Source organism: Monodon monoceros, unplaced genomic scaffold, assembly GCF_005190385.1.
Source record: "Monodon monoceros isolate NGI ecotype Baffin Bay Population unplaced genomic scaffold, NGI_Narwhal_1 Super_Scaffold_3, whole genome shotgun sequence".
In the NCBI taxonomy this organism is placed as follows: Eukaryota; Metazoa; Chordata; class Mammalia; order Artiodactyla; family Monodontidae; genus Monodon; species Monodon monoceros.
Genome location: NW_021703780.1, coordinates 10,970,791 through 10,991,848, shown reverse-complemented (window position 1 = coordinate 10,991,848; position 21,058 = coordinate 10,970,791). Strand labels below are relative to the sequence as shown.

The 21,058-nt window shown below is 42.8% G+C and overlaps 1 protein-coding gene across 15 annotated transcripts in view; it reads left to right on the top strand.

Annotated features, from left to right (window-relative positions):
* The first annotated feature begins 2,202 nt into the window (after positions 1 to 2,202).
* LOC114907140 (TBC1 domain family member 7) overlaps positions 2,203 to 21,058 on the top strand; it is a 48,387-nt gene continuing 29,531 nt past the window's right edge. For 7 of the 15 annotated variants that reach the window (XR_003796645.1, XR_003796644.1, XR_003796643.1 and 4 more), the window contains exons 1-6: positions 3,411 to 3,500; positions 4,875 to 4,994; positions 6,052 to 6,132; positions 9,570 to 9,757; positions 13,664 to 13,801; positions 19,733 to 19,878. Coding sequence is in view for 6 of the 15 variants with exons in the window: in XM_029242448.1 (XP_029098281.1) it covers positions 4,883 to 4,994; positions 6,052 to 6,132; positions 9,570 to 9,757; positions 13,664 to 13,801; positions 19,733 to 19,878 (665 nt within the window). In the remaining 9 variants the exon portion in view is untranslated. Of the gene's footprint in view, positions 2,328 to 3,309; positions 3,501 to 4,837; positions 4,995 to 6,051; positions 6,133 to 9,569; positions 9,758 to 13,663; positions 13,802 to 19,732; positions 21,049 to 21,058 lie in introns of those variants that run through there. The other 8 variants (XR_003796648.1, XM_029242446.1, XM_029242443.1 and 5 more) reach the window with 8 other exon arrangements.

Sequence of the window (21,058 nt, the reverse complement as noted above, 5' to 3'; positions counted from 1 at the left end):
GCCTGCTAAGATTACGATAAGCGCTGTGGAAGAAAGGAAAAGTGAAGGTGAGTATGGGAAGGTTGAGATTCAGGTAATGGGTTTGCCATTTTAGGTAGGGTGCTTGGAATAGGACTTTGGAGGGAACATTTGTTCAAAATTGAGGTGAGGGAATAGGCCACGTGGTTCTCTGGGGAAACAGCATTTCAGGCGTAGAGGACAGACATGAGAAGGACCCTGGTATTTGATAAGGTAAAAGGGGGCAGACGATGCAGACACTGGTTTTTACTCTGGGTGAAATGGGGAGCCATTGCAGGAGTTTGAGCAGAGGAAGGACATTTTTAAACGGTCACTCTGGCTGCAGTGTTAAGAATCGTCTCCAAGAGACTTATTTCCCGTAGAAGCTTCCAAATATTGTGTGTCAGCTCATCAAAAAGCACAGTGAATGACAGTTAAAGGCAACCACGTTCTGTCACCATTTAGCTAATAGGAGCCAATTCACACATAACCTCACTGTGTCAGGTGCCAGGCATTGCCAAGAACTTTACACATTTTCTCACTTCATCCTTCCAATACCTCTGTGAGATCATCACCACTATTCTACTTTAAAGGTAAGAAAAAGAAGATTGTAAAACTTAGTGACTGGTCCAAAGTTTAGATGAAGTAAATGGAATTCTTGAAAGCTAAACCTTGAAAAACTCTACTTGCTAATGTGAAGAAACACTGCCTAAGCAAGGCTTAGAACCCCAGTGCTGAAGAGCTAAAGATGGTGTTTGTGGGGTCGGGGAGAGAAGCACAGGTGTTTGCCTTCAACCATCACGCACTTCTTTTTTAAAGTTCCGTGTAGCCGTTACACCACAAACCTACTGACACCGTAACTGGACTGACTTTGGTGTTGTTGATTTCTAAGAGTCTCTCTAGAGCTTCGCCCCTGTGTGGTCTGCTCTGTACACATTTGGGCTCTTAGGGAAGCTGCTCCCATCACTGAACTGACTTCTCTTTAGGTGGTACTGAGACCATGGGTCAAATCCATTTCACCTGCCTTTACTCATCAAGGTCGTTTTAAGGCTGCATGTCCTCCAGGTGGCCCGTGGCCTAAGCTATAAAGTAACGGGGATGGGGCGGGTGCACAGCCATCAGTGCAAGGGCAAGGCCTTAGTGCGTGACTGTCCGTGGTCCCGCTCTGCCAACGGTCAGCATCGCAGTGGTCCTGGTGGTGGCAGTCACCCTGGGTCACAGTCTGTGGGACCCAACTCTGTTTGGGGGGCCTGAGGAGCCTGAGGGCTGGCTGGGTGCTGGGTGCCTGGCTCCCTCAGTGATGACGGCGGGGCTGAGTCTGGGGACCCGGCCCTGAAGGTGCTTCCAGCTGAGACCTGCCTGTTCAGCTGAGTCTGGGTGAAGGCCAGAGGACCCACACCCGGGTGCTGGATGAGTGCACCCAGCGAGGGTACTCGGCCCACACAGCGACCCCCTCTTCTTAGGACCTGGGCCTTAGAGGACTGAAAGTTGAGCCTTAGGACTTTGACCAAGTAAAATGAGGGGTACTGATGTTACTTTGCTTACGGGATTTGTTACCTTTAGGAGTATTACACCTTTAGATATAAAGTTGTAGAACAGAGAATAACATTTGTTTTGATGGAGGTTTACAGGAACATAGTGACCTGACCGTGACCTGATCTACATGGACAGCTGCAAGAACAAAGGATCGGACACCAAGAAGTTTTCAACAACTAACCACAGCCCTCCCTCACCTTTCCTGTAAAAGGGTTTTTTAAACCACCTGTCTCCTTGCATGGCCCTGCAATAAACCTTTCTCTGCTTCAAACTCTGACATTTCTGTATTGCTGGGCTCGCTGTGCGTTGGGCACAGGGACTCGCGTTCGGTAACAGTAAGATGTTTGCCCGAGTTGTTTTGCAGGAACTTGGAATCAGCTGTGTCTAGTTTGAGCTGAGTTGGTTAAGACTAGATGGGACCACTGACCCTCCAACTGGGCATGCGTGAGTTTCTGCTTGGTGATCTTTTGAACGTGCAAAGGCCTGTAGCTTAGTTACACCTGCGTAGAATGACCTTCCCACACCTTTTCCCAATCACCTTTCCCATGACTCTGATCTTCCTGCTTCTTTTTTAGCCCGTAAGTATCCCAAGCCTCTTTCAGGGAAGCTGATTTGAGATGGTTCTCCCTCTCTTTGCTGCAAACCTTGGTGTCTCAGCGTTTGGCTTGCTATGCATTGGACAAAACTAAACCTGGCTCGGTAACAGTTCCTCGCAAACCCAAGTGGTTTAAAAACCCACTCATCTGGTGCTGCTTGGAGGGCTGTCCCTGAGACCAGTGCTGGTCTGTGACAAGGTAAGCAGAGAAAGTGTTTATAAACTTTAATATCTATTTTAAAGAGTAATTTTGTCTGCTTAGTCTAAAAACTTGGGGCTTGTATATCTTGTTTTTAAACTTCAGTTTTCAAAGAATTTATAGTGTTTTAACTGAGAGGCTGAATATACAGACAGTGGTCGACCATATATGAAAATAGAATGGACCCACAACCTGCCTAGGAAAACAACCCCTTATCCACAAAAACCAGCCTAGGAAGCCAGCCTGACTGCTAGCTGTAGAAACCACCCAGGAAGTGGAACAATAACTACTGTAGCAGCTGGCCTGGACTTGATTAGTAACTTACAGCTTCCCTAATTTGTATCCCTGCTTTTCAACTTAAGACCAGCCAGAGAAAGCCAGAGGTGGCTAACGGATCACATAGGACACCCGGCTTTTCCTCTACCTGCAGCTTTCCCATGCCAGCAGCCTCCCACGAGGACACACCTGAAGCCTTCCCTTTTTTTCCACTATCAACCTTTCCCCTCCTCTGCCTGCCTTTGAGTTTCTGCCCAAATAGAAGTGATAGTGGGGCTGACTCTCTCGTACAGCAAATTCTCAATAAGTTGCTTTACACTTCTCATTTGGTTGGTCATTTATTTCCACATACCAGGAAAAAGGAAATAAAAACAAAGCAGGGGTCTGCCACCGCAGACAGATTAAGGAGCACCATCCTGGCGTCTGCGATCACCTCCAGGGTAGGGTTGGGGAGAGCATCCCGGGCACTCACCGCCCGGGACAGCGGGAGTAAGGTAGTCGCGAGGTTCTCCAGACCAGGAATGAGTAGGGGGAGCAGGGAGACGGGTGCGGGAAATGGGCGGGGAGCTTGAGATGCTAGATTGACTTGCGTCCCGTTACTTCACGGGTCTGGGTTGCAGAGTCTGCAACCCCACGGCGTGGGAGGTGGGGGGGGGTGGAGCTTCCGCGCAGGCTCTCTGCGCACGCGCACTCTCGGCACCGCCCCGTGGAACGGAGCTGACGTCACGTCCGGCGGACGCCGCGGCTGCTGGGTGTTATCTCCTGGGCGCGGGTGTTCAGCCGTCTCCCTCCGCCCGGCGGGCCCTGGGCGGTCGGCAGGTTAGCGCGCCGGGTCAGGTTTCCGCTGCCTCGCCGGAGCACTTAGTCTGAACCTGGGTGTGGTTTCCACTACTAGAGGTGAAGCATAATAGGGAGAGTGGGACCTGGGGTCTTGGATCAGGGTGTGTTTACTTTTCCCGTCAGGTGGGCGCTGCTGGGCAGCAAGGAAACTTACTTTATTTCCTCCCGGAGGACGCGTTTGCTGTTGAATTGCAGTCAGAGGATGGTGTCCTTAGACGGCAGCCACCGAATCGCCTTGCAGCTGTTTGGATGCTGCTTTTAAATAAACCCCACCTTATTTAGTGTTTTAATGCTTTGGAATCCTGCTTTTAAAAAACGTTTGGTCCTAAGAGCTCAGTACCCTGTAGAATTCCTCAACCTAAACGAATTCTGTTCTTTCCTGTGCCCGAATCGTCTCAGTGAGGATCTTGTCAATAAGGAACACCTTGGCTGTCTAGAACTAAACCCTCCCCTATCCCCTGGGGACATCTCGGAATTTCTAAAACCTGAGGGTTATGCTCTGCACCGACGCTTTAAGCGTTTGGGGCAGGCAGTGGTATATTTTTTGGAAAATGCATTACATCCATTCTGTTCTTAAAACACAGACCTAATTTGACCTTTTCCTGATGACTTGCCTTCAGTCCTACTGAAGGTTATTGTGAAAGAACCAGAGAGACCAGCGAACTTTTTGAGTTCTGATGCCAGATTCTAAGTCATTATTTTGTCTCCAACTCTGTGATATCACTTGTCAACCGGCTACATTCCTGCCCCTCTTCTGGTTTATAATTTAATGCTTAATCTGTTGTGGGTTTTGAATTGACAATTACATATGATAGAATTGTGTTTAAAGGAAAACTAAGTGAGGAACTTGGGTTTGTGGGTTTTTTGGTTTTTTTTTTTACTCTTTTTATAACTTAGTTTTTTGTTTTACAAAATGCCCATTTTAGAAAAGACAGCTAAGCCAAAGAAAGAAAATTAAAATCATCTGGAATCCTGCCTAAAAATAACCATTGTTAACATTTCGGAATACTCTTAATTTAAAAAAAAATTTTAAAACAGTCGTCATGTATATTTGGTAATCCCTTTTTGCATGACATTTTTGTCTTCCTATTTCAGTAACTTTTTTCTTTGAACGTGTGTAACGGCTGCAGAATATACCATTGTGCTAGGTTCTCTCCTAATAGGAGTGCTAAGGCATGAACCTTGTGCTATCTGTTACAGCAGCTCAGAGGACTTTTGTTTTATATCTTGGTTTTTGGCCAAGGTGCAAAGGTGAGGTGATGTTAGGGTGTGTAAAAGGGAAGGTTTAATACTGAGTTCTGTGCAAGGGCAGGCCATTTATCATAGTGTATCAGATTCATGGAAAAGTTGGAGAAAATCATTCAGTTTTTCATCAATTCTTCATTTGTTTTTAGGCTCACTTTTTTCTGCTCCCTATTCTGTCTCTCCAAGAATGAAACATGACTGAGGACTCCCAGAGAAACTTCCGTTCAGTATATTATGAAAAAGTGGGGTTTCGTGGAGTTGAAGAAAAGAAATCATTAGAAATTCTCCTAAAAGATGACTGTCTGGGTGAGTTTTATAAGTTAAATTTACCTTATTGGTTCTCAGTCATTCCCAGGTCTTCTGAAATTAAATGTTACCTTTAAAGATGGCCAGAGGTATTGGTTACCTGCCGTATTTTTTTAGTGATAGGATGGCAGCAGAATGGCATATTTTGGGAGAAGTTAAGGATTTTTCAAGTTTATATTTCACGGAGTCAGAGCCAGACCTTTTTGAAAGGCCTCTTTAGAAGTCGGTAACATTTTTTTCTCTTATTAGACCCATGTACTTTCTTTTCTCAATTTTCAGAGGTGTCATCATAGCTTCTGGGTAAATTTGTAGTAACTCTTGCCATGATTTTCTTTTATGGATAATACTGAAACTGCATTATATATTGACATTTTTATTCTAAGCCAGTCATAATAAGGTCTGTTCTATTGCTAATTAAAGTAGAATAAACCGAGCTATAGTTAAAAACAGTAGTTTAAATGCATAGAGTGTTTTAAAGTTTCAAAAACATTTCCCACCTGATCTTTGATCCTCACTAGGCAGTCTGTGTTGTAAGTATTATAATTCTCACTTGACAAGTAGGGAAATTGAGGCCCAAGATGGTTGAATGTGGCTTACTGGTGAATGGGGGGATTTGCAGGCTGACTGTGCCACTCACCGGCGATGTAAACTTAAAGTCACAAACTGCTCTGAGCTTCAGTTTCTCCATCTTTGAAACAATAACTACCCAACAAGCTTGCGATGTGGATAAATGAAATAAGTTCTATAAATAGTAACTACTGCTGATATTATAGTGAATGTAGTAATATATGCAAAATGCATCTCCTACACCATGAAACACTAATTGTTTTTAAATAGCTAGTTGGGGAAAAAAAATATACATAGCTAGTGGGAACACCTGGGCTGGAAGTCAGTCTAGTGTTACCTTTCCTAGATTTGCTGATTGTATAGCAGCCTGCCTCTGAAGAGATGTCTTACTATACTTTTGGTTTTCAGACATGAAATGCATCTTTACCTATTGTGATCAGCATGAAAAGCATCTAATCGTTTTGTGTTTTTTTTCTTTTTCTTCCTCTAGATATTGAGAAACTTTGTACTTTTAGTCAGAGGTTCCCACTCCCATCCATGTACCGTGCATTGGTCTGGAAGGTGCTTCTAGGTATGATTTCCAAGAGTTGGAAGCTTTATCTTCAAAAATGTTGAATGATGGGATCATTGGCATCTTATCAGTCAGAAAAAGGATTTCTTTAGGCCTTTTACTGGGTACTGGGTCTAACCTCGGGAGCCTGAATCACCACTCACTTTGGAAGCCTGGAAGGAGGTGACCTTCAGAGGCGGTCCACTGCGTGTCACTCTTGAGTGTCAGGTGACATTAGAAGAGACAGTGGCGCACCTTCCTGAGACAAGGTGTGGGAAGAACATTGGGCCGGGAGAAAGGCGAACTGGTCTGGGCTTTACTGTCAGCTTAGTAACCTTCCAGAAGATGCCAGTAGGCCTCTTTTTTTTTTTTCCTTTTTTTTCTTTCATCTGTAAAATGAGGATATTGAGCTAAATTAACTCCTAGGGTTTAGCTCTTGATTTGTTAGTCTGTGACTCCCAGCTGTAGAGGTATAACTTCCTAAGGAGTGCTGTCAGAATAAAAAAAAAAAGGAATTGAAGAGTTTTTACTTCCTAGAAGTGCAAATGAATAACTTACAGTGAAGAGTGGCTGAAGGAGAAGGAAAAACAGTCTCGCTCAGTTTCTGTGGAAGAAAACGTGTATTAGGTGCCCCAAGTGACTGGCAGTATGCCTTTTGAGCTAAGGATTTTTTTTTTCTATTATTGCTGAGCCTGCTGATGTAGAAAATACCCATCCATTACTACCCTCCTTTTCTTTCTTTAAAAAAAAACAAAAGTTAGGATAATCCTAGAATTCCCTTGTGAGGCAGGTATCAATATTGCAATTTTACCGATGGGGAAAAAGGACTGAAGCGAAATAACTTGCCTGAGGCCTTATAGCCTGTGAGGGGCAGAGCTAGGATTTGAGCTCAGGTTTGTAGAGCCCATTTGAAGTTAGGCTAGATTTATAGACCTTGTTTTCTTTCCAAGATGTACTATATTTTCAGGACCGGAAAAATCTGGAGTCCCGAATCTGATTATGTAAGGTGGAGCCAGCGAGGGAATGCAAGCCGTGCTAGAAAGCACTGTGCATTTTGCCTTTTTTGTTGTGCCTCTTGCCAGCCTTTGTACACTTACTTTTCTAATAGGTCACCGTGCGGTTAAAATATAGAGAATGTGTGAAAACGACCTCAGTTTTTCCCTGAGTATTTTAAAAATATTAGTGTTTCCAGTGCCCATCAAAGTAAATGCCTTCCAGGGGTGCCTTTTAGGTGGGAATGTCGATCATATTTATATCTGCTGAGAAAGACTGTGTGTCTTATTAACTGATAATGCCAGTGGGTTAGTATGAGATGGACAGTTGTACTTTGCAGCTGAGTGCCAAGGGCTGTCAGGCTGTTCATCACCTGTCTTTTTCGTGGCTTGCTTTATCAGGTGAGTCTCCCTTGTTCTAGCCGTTAAAGGCACTTGAGGGACTTCCCTGGTGGCGCAGTGGTTAAGAATCCGCCTGCCCAGGCAGGGGACACGGGTTCAAGCCCTGCTCTGGGAAGATCCCACAGGCTTCAGCACAACTAAGCCCGTGCGCCACAACTGCTGAGCCCGTGTGCCACAGCTACTGAAGCCCGCGTGCCTAGAGCCTGTGCTCTGCAACGAGAAGCCACTGCAATGAGAAGCCCGCCCACCACAATGAAGAGTAGACCCTGCTCACCACAACTAGAGAAAGCCCACGCACATTAATTAATTAATTATTTATTTAAAAAGGCACTCGAGATTTAGAGCTGCCACACTATATTGGGAGTTTGTTTCCAACGTTAACCTCCCACCGTGTTAGTCTTCTGAGCTCATCCAAGTTACGTTTCCCAGAATGTTCTTTAGAATACTGGATCTGTGGTAGTTTGCACCAAAGAGAGATCCATAGTCAAGTGTACTAGCTAATAACACTTACACTAGCTTAGTATGTGCCATGTACTTTTAGTGTTTTATGTATGTTACTTTGTTGAGTCAGCATTAGAGTTGTGTGAGATGGGTATCATTCTTCCCATTCTTCAGATGGAGAAGCTAAGGCATAGGAAGATCAAGTAAGTTGCTTGATCAAGTAAGTTGCTTGATTAACCCTGCCGGTTAACTGTAGAGCTAGACTTCAGACCCAGGAACTTTGACTCTGGAGCTTGGGCTACGGTACAGTTTCATGAAGTTTAATGAGGCTGGGGGAAATAAAGCAAGATGTTTTTCTTTATAGCAAAACTTAAAGCCTTAATTTCATTGTCACCACTTCCCAAATCTATTATGACTCTGGTACCCTTTTTCTCATGAAGACCCTTGGGGCTCATGTTCTGCAGAGAACATCTGGTGAAATGCTTACCCATCCCATTTCCTGCCTTTGGAAGATAAGGAGACAAGTCCCCGGAGAGACATTTGTGAGCATCTTGGTGTTAACACCTCTGGGACTAGTTGACTGAAGGCCCATCCAGTGCTCTTTCCAGTGTGTTTTCTCCATGCCATTTGTTTGTATTTTAAAAAATGTGGTTCTTGGCCCAAAGTCTAATGAGAAGACATCATGTTTAAATATATTAATGAGCATAAAATGGCATTGAAATGTAATATAAGGTCACTTTGGTAGTGAAAATTAGAGGTTTTTTTTCCTTCTGAAGAGACTTTAGGACTTTGAGCAAGTTTTAGTTGTTGGGGAAGAAAAGGATTTGACCACTTGGTGGTGGTTCTAAGATGAAGGGGGCTGTGTTGTCAGCTACAGCTCCCTTAACAAAATACCACAGACTGGGTGGCTTAAATAACAATTTATATCCTCACAGTTCTGGAGGCTGGGAAGTCCAAGATCAAGGTGCTGGCTGATTTTGTTCCTGGTGAAGCATCACCTCCGGGTTTGCTGTGTCCTCACACGGCAGAGAAAGAAACCACACCAGCTCTGGTGGCTCTTCCTTTTCTTACAAGGGCACTAGCCCTGTTGGATTAGGGCCCCACCTTATGACTTCTTTTAACCTTAATTACCTCCTAAAGGCCCTGTTGCCAAATATAGTCACATTGGGGGTTAGGGCTTCAACATATGAATTGTGGAGGTTGGGGGATGGGAACAATTCCATATTAGGGGCCAAGCACAGCAACTGGAGATAGGCCTTTAGCAGCTAAGGGTGGCCCAAGGCTGACAGCCGTAAACTTGAATTAAATCATTATTGTAATTGGTGTGATTTATCTTGAATTTATGTGGCACATTTATTCAAAGCCTTTATGATGTCGTTTCATTTCTCTTTAATATCAATGATATAATTGCCATTCGAATATTGATAGTATTTAAAATTTGATTTATAGTGTGAATTTCTAAAAGATAATCTATACGGCAACTAAATATTTGTGAGTTCTAGTCTAATTGTGGTAGGCAGCTTTGCACAGGATTCTCTTCCATAGAAGAGGAATTTGGATTGGTGCCTCAGTATTTTGCCCTCTTTTTTTGTCCCCCCCCCCCCCCGCCCCGGGTCTCTATAGGCATCTTGCCTCCACACCATGAGTCCCATGCCCAGGTGATGATGTATCGCAAGGAGCAGTACTCTGATGTCCTTCACGCCCTGGAAGTCATTCGCTTTATCAGTGATGCCACACCTCAGGTTGAAGTCTATCTCTACATGCATCGGCTAGAGTCTGGGAAGTTGCCTCGAAACCCCTCCTTTGCACTGGTCAGTGGTGCTTTTGTTTGACCCTTGGTTCAGCTTTAGACCTGCTCCGTCTGCCAGCCTTTGTTTGCATTATGTTTCACCTTAGAAACTTTCCATGGCTCTTTGTAGAATAGAAGCAACACATCTTTCCCAGACATTCATAGCCCTGTACGTTTTGACCCAATCTCCCTAATGTTTTAAAATTTTGTTTTGAAGTAATTTCAAAGTTATAGAAAAGTTGCAAGAATACTATCAAGAAATCCCATATATCCTCGTATCTCGGTTCCCTAGTCATTAACATTTTACTATGTTTGCTTTCTCACTTTTCCTATATATGTATACATATTTTTCTTCCAAACCAGTTGAGAATGAGACGTAGACGCGGCATCCCATTCCTTCAGATTCCCGCGGTGTATACTTGCCAAAGATGGGAACACTCCCCTAGGCGACCATAGTTCTGTCATCAACACCAAGGAGCTGACATTGATACAGTATTAACATCTAATCTTCAGACTCCATTCCCGTCTGACCAATTGTCCCAATAATGCCCTTTATCTAAACAATAAAAGTTATGGTTCAGAACTTATCAAACTTTCAACTACTAGTTTTACCATTTGTTGACGATTAAAAAATTTTTTTTTGTTTTAATTCTTCATTTTAAGATAGTAGAAAAAAGTTGCATAAAGAGTTAAGTGTTCCCATATACCTTCACCTAGCATCCTCAAATGTTACATCTTAATTATACTCTGGTTACTTATCAAAACCAGAGAATTAGCAGTGATACAATACTATAATCTATAGGTGTTATTGAAATTTTGCTGACTGTCCCACCAATGTCCCTTTTCTGGTCCGGCATCCAATCTGGGATCATGCATTATGTTTACCATGTCTTAGTTGCCTTTAATCTGGAACAGTCCCTCCGTCTTGCTCTTTCATGACCTTGACAGTTTTGAAGAGTACTGGCCAGTAGAACATTTCTCAATTTGGGTTTGTGTGTTTCCTCATGATTAAAATCTAGTTATGCGTTTCTGGCAGGAATTCCACAGAAATACGATACTTATTGCTCTTGCTGCTAACTTTGATCACTTGGTTAAGGTGGTGTCTGCCAGGTTTTTTCAAGGTAAGGTTGCTGTTTTCCCTTTGTAATTAATAAGTAACTTGTGGGGAGGTACTTTGAGACTGTGTAATTATCAATCCACTGACTCTGGCCTGAAACAATTTTTACTGTTGATTGCCAAATGGTGATCTTCTAACTCCTTCATTCCTTCTGAATTTATTCGTTGACTTTTCTGTAAGGAAGAGTTTTCCCTTCTCCCTCATTTATGTATATCAGTATGAATTTATAGATTCCTCTTTTATTCAATGGCCTATAATTCATTACTACCATTATTTTGATGTTAAAATTGTCCCATATTTAGCCAGCGGGAGCCTCTTCAAGCTGACTTCTGTGCCTTTTATTTTTTTTATTTTTTATTATTTTGTGGTACGCGGGCCTCCCACTGTTGTGGCCTCTCCCGTTGCGGAGCACAGGCCCCGGACGCGCAGGCTCAGCGGCCACGGCTCACGGGCCCAGCCGCTCCGCGGCATGTGGGATCTTCCCGGACCGGGGCACGAACCCGTGTCCCCTGCATCGGCAGGCGGACTCTCAACCACTGCGCCACCAGGGAAGCCTTGTGACTTCTGTGTCTTTTTGACAAGTTCCCATCATTTTGAGCACTTTCTTACTTTCTGGCACAAAAAGATATTCCAGGCTCATTTTGTACTTTCCCTACCCCAGGCTTGGAATCAGGCTTTTTTTTTTTTTTTTTGGAGTATTATAGTTAGAAACCAAGAACAGGGTGCTAGGTATATTCATTGTCCCTGGTGTGTCATTGCCTCTAGGCCCTCTCAGCAGACAGCTAGGAAATCTACACACACCTATATGTTTATATATCTATTTATTTCTATATTGAAGACCCTGAGTTAATGTCAGAAGTGCCAATTCCTTTCTAATATCACAAGTTCATTTTAGCCCTCACCCTTTTTATATTTGCAACGTCCTTCTCTGGCAGTGACAGTGAGGCTGATGGAAGCCTCTTCTTATTTGTATTTATTTCTTTGCTCGTTCCTCTGTCTGTGACCAACACGGCCGGCCACCTCTCTGGCCCTGGCCTGCAGGCCGCACAGGCCTTGTAGTCACTGGCTGCCTCCTGGGCCCTGACCCCTCCTTGGCCTCAGGCCCACAGGCTCCAGCCTGCTTTATAGATTTCACCTTTGACAAACCGCTCGCTCTAGTTTCTTGGACTGCTTATTGTTTATAAAGGGAAGAGAGGGGGAGTGGAGGAGGGCAGGCAAAGTAATGACTATAGCTCTTGGGCTTTGGCTATTTTAATGCAACTTGCAGTTCACTCTAAGCATTTTAACTTTTGGCTAAAACAGGGTGAGTTGTTCGGAAGAGGGATTTGCCTACAAACTGCTGTTCTGTAATTTTTTTGGTGGCTGTTGAAGATTGCAGTGGGCTGGCACAGCAGTTTGGACTTCGACTTGTTCTTTCTTTTTGAGGCTGCTTTGGGTCCCATGGGCAAATCTTAGGTCGTCCACTCTGATGAAGTTTATCAAGAGAGAACATTCCTGAAAATAGTTGGAACCCTCAAACTTTAAATTTTATTTCCCATCGGCAGAATGCAGTTAGCTGGTGGTACTACACAGGTTCCTAAACTGTATATGAAGTTAGGTTAGATTATCCATTAGCTCAAGAGATCTAGATGGTAGGTTATCGTTTCCACCTCATCCCTGTTCAGCTTTCCAGGCTTGAGGTCCAGGCACCTGTACCGTGGCCTCAGGCTGACGTGCTGTCCAAGTTTTGTTCTGGGCTCAAGCCTCCTTGGTCACCAAGCCCTAGAGGCTGTATTTTCCTTATCTTTTAATGAGACTTGTGTGACAGTGCTCGGCACAGGGCCGGGCACATAGAAGCTGACTTCAGCTGGAGGGCGCTGGTCCTCTTGGCTGTGTCTCAGAGTAACTGGGAGCAACGTTGAGATGCCAGGTTCAGGAGCACCCAGCACAGCGCCAGGGCCGGGTGGGAGTCCACGAAAGGAGACTTTCTGCTGTTCTTGACATTTTGTAGAATGTTCATCAGTGGATAGGAGGCCTAAAATGCAATACTTCTGTTAAAATAGGTATTTTGGTTTTAAGTTGGGACTTCTTAGGGGAGTAGAAGGAAGCTTTTTAGTTTCTTTTCAATGTTTAAAACCCTTCAGCTGTTAAATCCTAGATGAAAATGTAAAGCTTTTGGTGTAAGATATGGTGTTAGAAAACAGATTTTTCAAGTGGATTCCAGTTTTTATGAGATTTCTTTCGAAACTTACTTGAGGGTTTGTTTTCATGCTCTGAGTATTGACACAGGGTTTGAGAAATGCCATTCTTCTGAGTCCTAAAATTCCGATTCTAGGGTCATTTTTAGCTTTTTAGGTGCTTAAAGATAGAACAAAAATTTAAAGCTATGTCTGAATGCTTTGAAATAAAATGCTTATTAGTCCTTTTGGGGTCATTTAATGTTTGCAAATTACTGACAGAGGTCTCCAGTTGTTTGCTGTTTATCACTTCTGTTTGAAAGGAATTCTCCAGTGCAGAGAATACTCTGGGGTGTAGAGTCAGCCCTTGCTCAGGGTTTGTGTTGACTCTTTGACCTTAATGTTAGAAGCTGAAAAATCTCTGAATGTTCAGCTTGAAAGCTGAGTGTTCAGAAGCAGCGCTGACTCAGATTCCTCTGGTTACTCATCCTCATGTCCCCTTGGTCATCTTGTTAGTGAGGGACTGTGCGCTTTCGGTCCCACTTTGATTTATTGCAGGTCCTTCAGAATCTAGGGAGCAAGGCTTCATTATTATTAAAGAATTCTGTATTTCTCTCTTCTACCTCCCTCTTGAGAGTTATTATTAATCTTGCAGGAGCCAGAAGATGAAGTATTTCTTGCCATTGCTAAAGCCATGGAAGAGATGGTGGAAGATAGCATTGACTGTTACTGGCTCACCCGATGCTTTGTGAACCAACTGAATAACAAGTACCGGGATTTTCTACCCCAGCTGGTGAGGGATGCTGTTATGGCTATTTTGGGGTGGGCGTGAGCAATGGTAATGGGGGTCCTCAGGAAATGGCCTTTACCTCCTGGTGCTGCTACCATTATGCGTGGACCCTCTGTGGTGGGAATCAGCAGATACCTTCTGTAAAAGGCCAGATGGTAAATGTTTCCAGCTTGGGGGGCTGGGTGTGTATGTCTCTGTTGCAAGCACACAGCTCTGCTGTTGTCACACAAAATACGTAAAAGCATGGTTGTGGCCGGATTTGGCCTCTGCAGGCTGTAGCTGGCCCACCCCCCACTCTATGGTATTCCTTATCCTGATCCAGAATCCCCTGACTTTGGCTAGAATTACCCGTCTGTACTAAGGTTTAAGTTTGGCTGTGTAGAATGGGAAGCCCAAGTAACAGAGGCTTTGTCTTCTCTCACGTAAGCAGAAGTCTGGAGGCGAGGCAGCCCAGGGCTGGTGCCACAGCCATTGTATGGCCAGGGACCCAGGCTCGTGTCCTCCTGTACTAGCCTTCTTAGGTGTGATCCTTCCTCTCGTGATCCCATGACAGATGCTGGAGTGACAGCCATGACGTCCCTGTTCTAGGCAGGAAGGGAAAAGCAAAGACGAAAGTAAAGGAGGAGAAGTGACAAGCCAGGCCAGCCTGGCCCCCTTAAACAGACTTGCCTTCTGCGTGACTATTGGCGGGCAGGACTGTGTCACCAGGCCGCCCCAGTTTGCAGTGGAGCCTGGGAAATGTGGTCGGTTCGTTTTAGCCGGGCACACTGTGATCTCACATTAGAGTCGGGACTCTGTGAGGAAGACAGCTGGTGGTCTGTACACTCTGACTTGGGAATCTGGAGACCAGCGCTTATGTCATCAGCACAAGCCAGGGGTCCTTTGCCCAGTGTTTTCCCTCATTTTATAAAAACGAGTCTTTTCTCTTAAGTCATTGAATTGTTTCACTTGGACATTCTGTTGAAAGCAGTAACCGTGTACAGGACGCAGGGTCAGGTGCGGGGCACAGGTCAGCCGAGCCCTGGAGATCCATCCCTGCTGTGTCCGTTAGGGTGGTCGGCGAGACTCTTCGGCCCTCCGTTTCCCAGGGCACTGAACAGGAGTGTTTTTTATGTACTTGCATTAAGTAAAATTTGATTTTAGAATTTTGAAATGTAATTCACTTAATTTCAATAAATAAAAGCATGGCATTGGAGCATATGGAAATGAAATGTTAGCTGCCTAATTAAATCAAGAGGTGCGAATCATACTGTGATTCGCTTTTCTTATTATTGGAGTAAATGCAGTAGCATTTTGATAGTTCGTTTAAAAAGTCATTATTTTTAATAACATAAGTAACAGATACATTCTCGAAGTATTAAGTAATCCAAGTGAATCCAGTGTTGTCACAGACCTGCACCAGCGCCTCCCCTCCCCCACTTTCTAAGACGTGGGCATTGTCATCAGCTTGGTGTGTATTTGTCTAGACTATTTTATGTGCATTGGAATGGATGGGGTTGGGAGTGCATTCCCATGAACACGTGTGTGTGTATATGTATATAACATATATATATAATTTTTTTTTAATGTAAGTATTATACTGTTCATACGGCCCTACAATTCTTTTTAAAAATTAATGTCTGGGAGCTTTTCCATGTCAATACACATAGGTAGTTTTCAGCCCTGACTTCCTATTAGTACCACCTGTGAGCTCTTAAAAATGACCAAACCAATGAAATCAGAATCTTCAGGGGGGTGAGGCCCCAGAATTCTACTTTTTTAAAACTCCAAGTGATTCTGAAATGAGGCTAGGATTGAGAGTCGCTCATTTAAAACCACTTTAAAAAGTTCTCATAGTATTTTCTGTTAAGAATTTGCCCTAATTTAATGTAAAGGCTCCATGCTGACAGTCCCACTCTGTGTACGTGATGTGTTCCCATGTGTGTATGTGTGTGTGTGTCTCTAGGGTGGGTTACCTATACAACAGATGCTCAATTGCAAGAGACATACTTAAATTTGTTAACTACCAGGTTACTTACCCAGAAGTTGTACCAGTTTTGCTTCCCCCAACAGTTTATGAGATTTCCTGTTTTCCACCCCATTGCCAATACTTGATAGTATCACTCTCTTAACATTTTACCAATCTGATAGTGAAATCGTAGCCCATTTTAATTTCCATTGCCTCATTTTTGAGTGAAGTTAAGCAGCTTTGGGTATGTTTATTGGTCATCATATTTGTCTACCTTTCTATTTCGTTTCCATCTTTCCTTTTTTTTTTTTTTTGGTAAGAATTATTGCTATGTGCTGGATATTTATCCTTTGTTAAGTAAGTTAAATATTTTCTCTGAAAATATTTCTCCCTGTTGTGTAAAGATGTAAAGGTTTGATACCATTGGATTTATCAGTATTTCTTTTGCTGTTTTGTATCGCAGTTAGGAAGCCCTTTCTAATCCCGAGATTTAAAAACAAGTTTTTAAAAAGCTTCTAACTTTTAAAAATATTTGAATATTTTAAAATTTAGTTCTTTAATTGGTGAAGGGCTTACCTTTGCGACTGGCATCAGACGCAGACGTGACTGTTTCTTTTGTGGCTATAACTGCAGCACAGCTTCAGCCAGCACCCCACCGCCCTCTTCCTCCTCACACTGGTCAACGGTTTGAGAACGTGATTCATGCCAACCCAGACTAAATTTGCTTTGCTGATGAATTATTTCATCTTAACACATCTGTTTTTACAGATGAGGAAACTGAAGCACAGAGCAGTTAAGTAACTTGTCCAAGGCCACACAGTTAATAAGCAGTAGAACTACCACTTACGCTGTTGGTCAGTTCATTCTTTTCTTCACAGATTTGTAATGCCCTCTTTATCATGTACTAGGTTTCTATATATATTTATCTCTTTCTGGACTCCTTTTTTTTTTTTTTTTTTTTTTTATCAAGGTATTTGTTTCCTGGCTGGTACCATATGACTTACCTTAACTTCCTAGCATATTTTCATAGCTGGTAGGGAAATTTCCCTCTTATTGTTCTTTTTCAAAAATGCCTTGAGCTTTTTTTTTGTTGTTGTTAAAGAAATGCATTTTAGAATCGGCAAGATACTTAATGTCCCTATGTCCCCTGAACCTTAATTTCCCCATCTTCAGAAAAGGGGGTTTATTTTCACATGTACATTATAGTGCCTAGCACATAGTTTTTTTATAGTTGCAAATTTTTTTTTAAGGTTCAGAATGTATAAGAAAAGCTAAATTTCCTTTGTGTTGCTATTTGATTTAGCCATCAAGTGACTTAAACTTTTTTTGTGTGTGTGACTTAAACTTTTAAAGTCAAGTTTTAAAAAAAGTTGTCTTTAGTTAAACCTTGTTTAGTCCAGCTTAAAATTTTTTATTGTTGTATACTAGATCTCTTCTGCCTAGCTTTTTGTTAGTTTCTATAATCTTGTCTGCCATCTTTTCAGATTTTTGTGGTTTTACCAAATTTGTTATCACAGAGCATAGGTTGTTTCATAATCCTGGGGAAATGTGCACATGATAGACAGTGATGGGCTTTTGACATCCAAAGAAAAGAATATTTCTGGTGATGATGCCTTTATGTTGTAGTGTTCTGATTTATAGGATTACATCACAGCTTTCCTCTCCATACAAGCTTTTGGAAATTCTCTTTGATGAGGCCTCCGATTACCAAGGAGAGTAGAGGCCAGCTTCAGTGGTGTGACATGGAAGGTCTCTGTTGTTCTCTTCAGATAAGCCTGCCTTTAAGCCATCTCAGTCTTAACTGTGTTTAGTCATTAAAGTGAGTGAGTTTTCTTTCCTTGCCATTGATATAATTTTTAAAAGCTGTCCTAAAGAGAGGGTTTTTTTCTTTTAATAAACACTATTAGCAGCCTCTTCTTAAGTTTAATATAAATTCCTCTCAAGGTGGTTAAATCTCTTACCAGGTTTTGCCTTCTGTTGAGGTATGCTTTATTTCCTTAAAAGTAAGTATATGAGAGTCATGGAAATATTGGAAATAACCTAAATGTTTTACAGTAAAATATAAATAAAATCATCACATCTACCATTTCTACCATTTGCTGTGTCCTAAAAATTTCAGGTAGTATAAATGTCATCTTCCACTAAAAAGAAAAAAAAAGCACACGTGGATATGTATTTATATTCACCCTCTTAGATTTAGCAGTAGCATCTGATACACGTTTTTCTTCACCCTGCTTTATTATTTTTTTTAACCTAATATATGCTGGGGATTATGCCATGAGCAGTATATAGAGACGTTCCTTATTCCTTTTCACAGCTGCATACCACTCCATCCTAGTTTATTCAACCCATCCTCTATTGTTGGCTAATTGAGATGTTTCCAGTCTCTTGCTGTTATAACAGGTGAATAGCTTTGTGCATGTATCCTTTTGTATATTTGCCAGTATATATGGGGGATAGATTTCCTAGAAATGAATGGACCTAGATCAAGGGGTAAAGGCATGTGTTACTCAGCTAGGTTTTTTTCAAATTCCTCTTTGTAGAGCTCATACCCTTTTGCATACTCGTGATCAACAGATGAGAATGCCAGTTTCCCTATAGCCTCGCCAACCTGGTATGTGTTCTTGCCAGCATGAACGGTGAGAAAGGATACCTTACTTACTATAGTTTCAGGTTGCATTTCTTTTATTATAGCCAGGTTGAGCATCTTTTCATATGGGTTAGAGCCATGTGCATTTTTTCCTATAGAGGTTTTGGCATTTTCCTTTTTTAGAAGCTCTCTTTATTTAGGGATATTTATCCTTTAAGCTGGACCAGATATCAATGCGTGGCCCTCTTTGCCTGGCCAAGTCCCATCCCTTCTTCGTGGGCCAGCTCAAACGTCAGCTGTCCTGGGAAACTCTTTCTGGCTTCTTAAGTATATGGGTTAGGATTCCCACCTGGATGTGCCTATCGTCTCTGCTTATTCCCATCATAGCATCTCTGCCTTCAAGGAGCTTCCAGCCTGGTTGAGAGAGCTGCAAAGAGCTAACTATAACACACTGTGATAAAGCTATCTTGCTTTTTACTCCCTTCCCTATATATGTAGCAGTGTCTGGCTACGGTGGACATCGTAAAGGTTATGAATCGCCTCTTCGGCAGAAGTACAGTGGTGCAGATATTAAAAAAAAAAAAAATTGCATTTGGCCAGGTGATATGGGATCTGGTTGTGCCCTTCTGGATAGAGAGTACAGACTTGAGGGTTTGACCTTAGGATCCGTGCTTTGCCAGAGAACCCTGTAAATACAGCAGACCCGTCTGGGAGCCAGCTTTGTTAGCTCCCATCCCAGTCTTCTAGTGTTGGCTGCTGTGTAACCTTACATGGGAGGGGCTGCCAGACGGAACCCTGGAGCATTGTCCCCCTGTGTTATTCCTGTACCTCTCCGGAATTCTTGTGCACATCTTGCTGGGGACAGAGCTACCCCTGTTGTAGCTGCCAAGTGCAGAGTGTGCTCCACGTGGGTCAGCGTAGGTGGCATCAGTGACTGCTGGGCCTTTTCATCTCCATTCTTCCTAGTTCCCTGTCCCCGCTTTAGTCCCGCTCTGTTTCTTTGGTCTTAACCCTTGTCCTTTCCCTGAACGTATAACCTGCTGCCCTAGAGCAGCCGGAACGCGGGCCTTTCTTAGCTCCCCAGAGCAACTGAATTTTGGTTTGGGCTTTTGTCTTAGGTTGTCGAATCTGGCTAGCACAATTGGGACTAACTAGGGTGACTAACGGTTCCTTTTAGCCTGGGACTGTCCCAGGAAACCCCTTAGTCCTGGACGCTTGGTTCCTCTGGTTAGTTCTGACCTGGGAAACTGCTGTCTCACCAGTGACTTAAATGAGCCTGAAGCTTTGTCTTCTAGCATTTCCTGCGTTCAGCATGTACACTTTTTCATCACAGGCTGTAAGATCAGGTAACATTATGTCACAGGAACTGAGTAATCTCTTCCTGTTTAATCATTAGCCAAAGGCTTTTGAGCAATACTTGAACCTGGAAGATAGCCGACTGCTGCGTCATCTGAAGACGAGCTCTGCAGTGTCCAAACTGCCCTATGATCTCTGGTTCAAGAGATGCTTCGCCGGCTGCTTGCCTGAATCCAGCTTACAGAGGCAAGTATTTCTTTCAAATACGGACTGCAGGCTCAGAGGCAGAAAAATCCTGCGTTCTTTTTTTTTTTTTTTTTTAACGTGATCATCTTGGAATATGAATTTGCTTTAGAACAATACAATAATTTGATGCTGACTTCTCCAGCAGCTAACATAACAACACACGATTCTGCTTATTATATATAAAGTTAGAAACATTAGAAATATCTCATATTAATATAAATATTAAAAATGTTACAACATACGGTTAGAGAAATTGAAGGCCCTCAATGTGTTTGATGCTGTTCAGTATTCCCGTGTGAAATAGTCTCTAGGAGTACATGTGGGCTTTTCCAGAAATGGAGCAGGTCCTAGAGAAAATGTGTATTTCTGAAGTAGCTGAAGGCAGTGAGAGACTTGAGACTCAAACTCAGCTCTTCCATCAACTTCAGACGTGTTACGGGTATTTCGGTGTCCTGGATCACCCCATCCCCAGCTTTGCAGTTGAGGAGAAAGGTAAATGTACAGAGGACATTACAAGACAATGCATTTGGCATGTATAGAATTATACCAACTGTAAGAGTTTATAGGAGTTATCAGAATAGTTATTTTAGAGTATATTCAGTAACTGGCTCCTTAATGAATTTAAACCACTGGAAAATGAAATTGAATTTATCATTTCATTTGCTGCTTTTGTTGTTCCTTACCATGTAATGATTATATTAACATTACAAAATGTTAGTAAAATCTAAGCTTTGGTTTAGGACTTTCCTGCCCGAAAATGTCAGTTTTGAAACATTAGGGAATTGGCATACTGGTCAATTCCTAGCAGAGCAAATATTGATACTTTCTAGCCATGGTTCCTTCCACTGCTGATTGTGTCTGAAATAGATTTCAAATGGCTGATCTGTGTTGTTTTCCTTGATGATGATTTCTTCATAGCTCTTCTCTGAAGCTCATGAACTCAGCCCTCTGTATCCGCAGATGCGCATCTGCGGATTCAGCTGATCCTGTGCTGTGTTTATAATTTGTGGTTGGTTGAATCCTTGGATGTGGAATCTGCAGATATAGAAGGCTGACTGTACCACCTCATTTTACACAAGGGACTTGAGCCTCCACGGATCTTGGTATCCACAGCAAGTGAGTCCTGGAACCAATTCCCTGGGGATACTGAGGGACGACGGTACTTAAAATGTAACTTGAT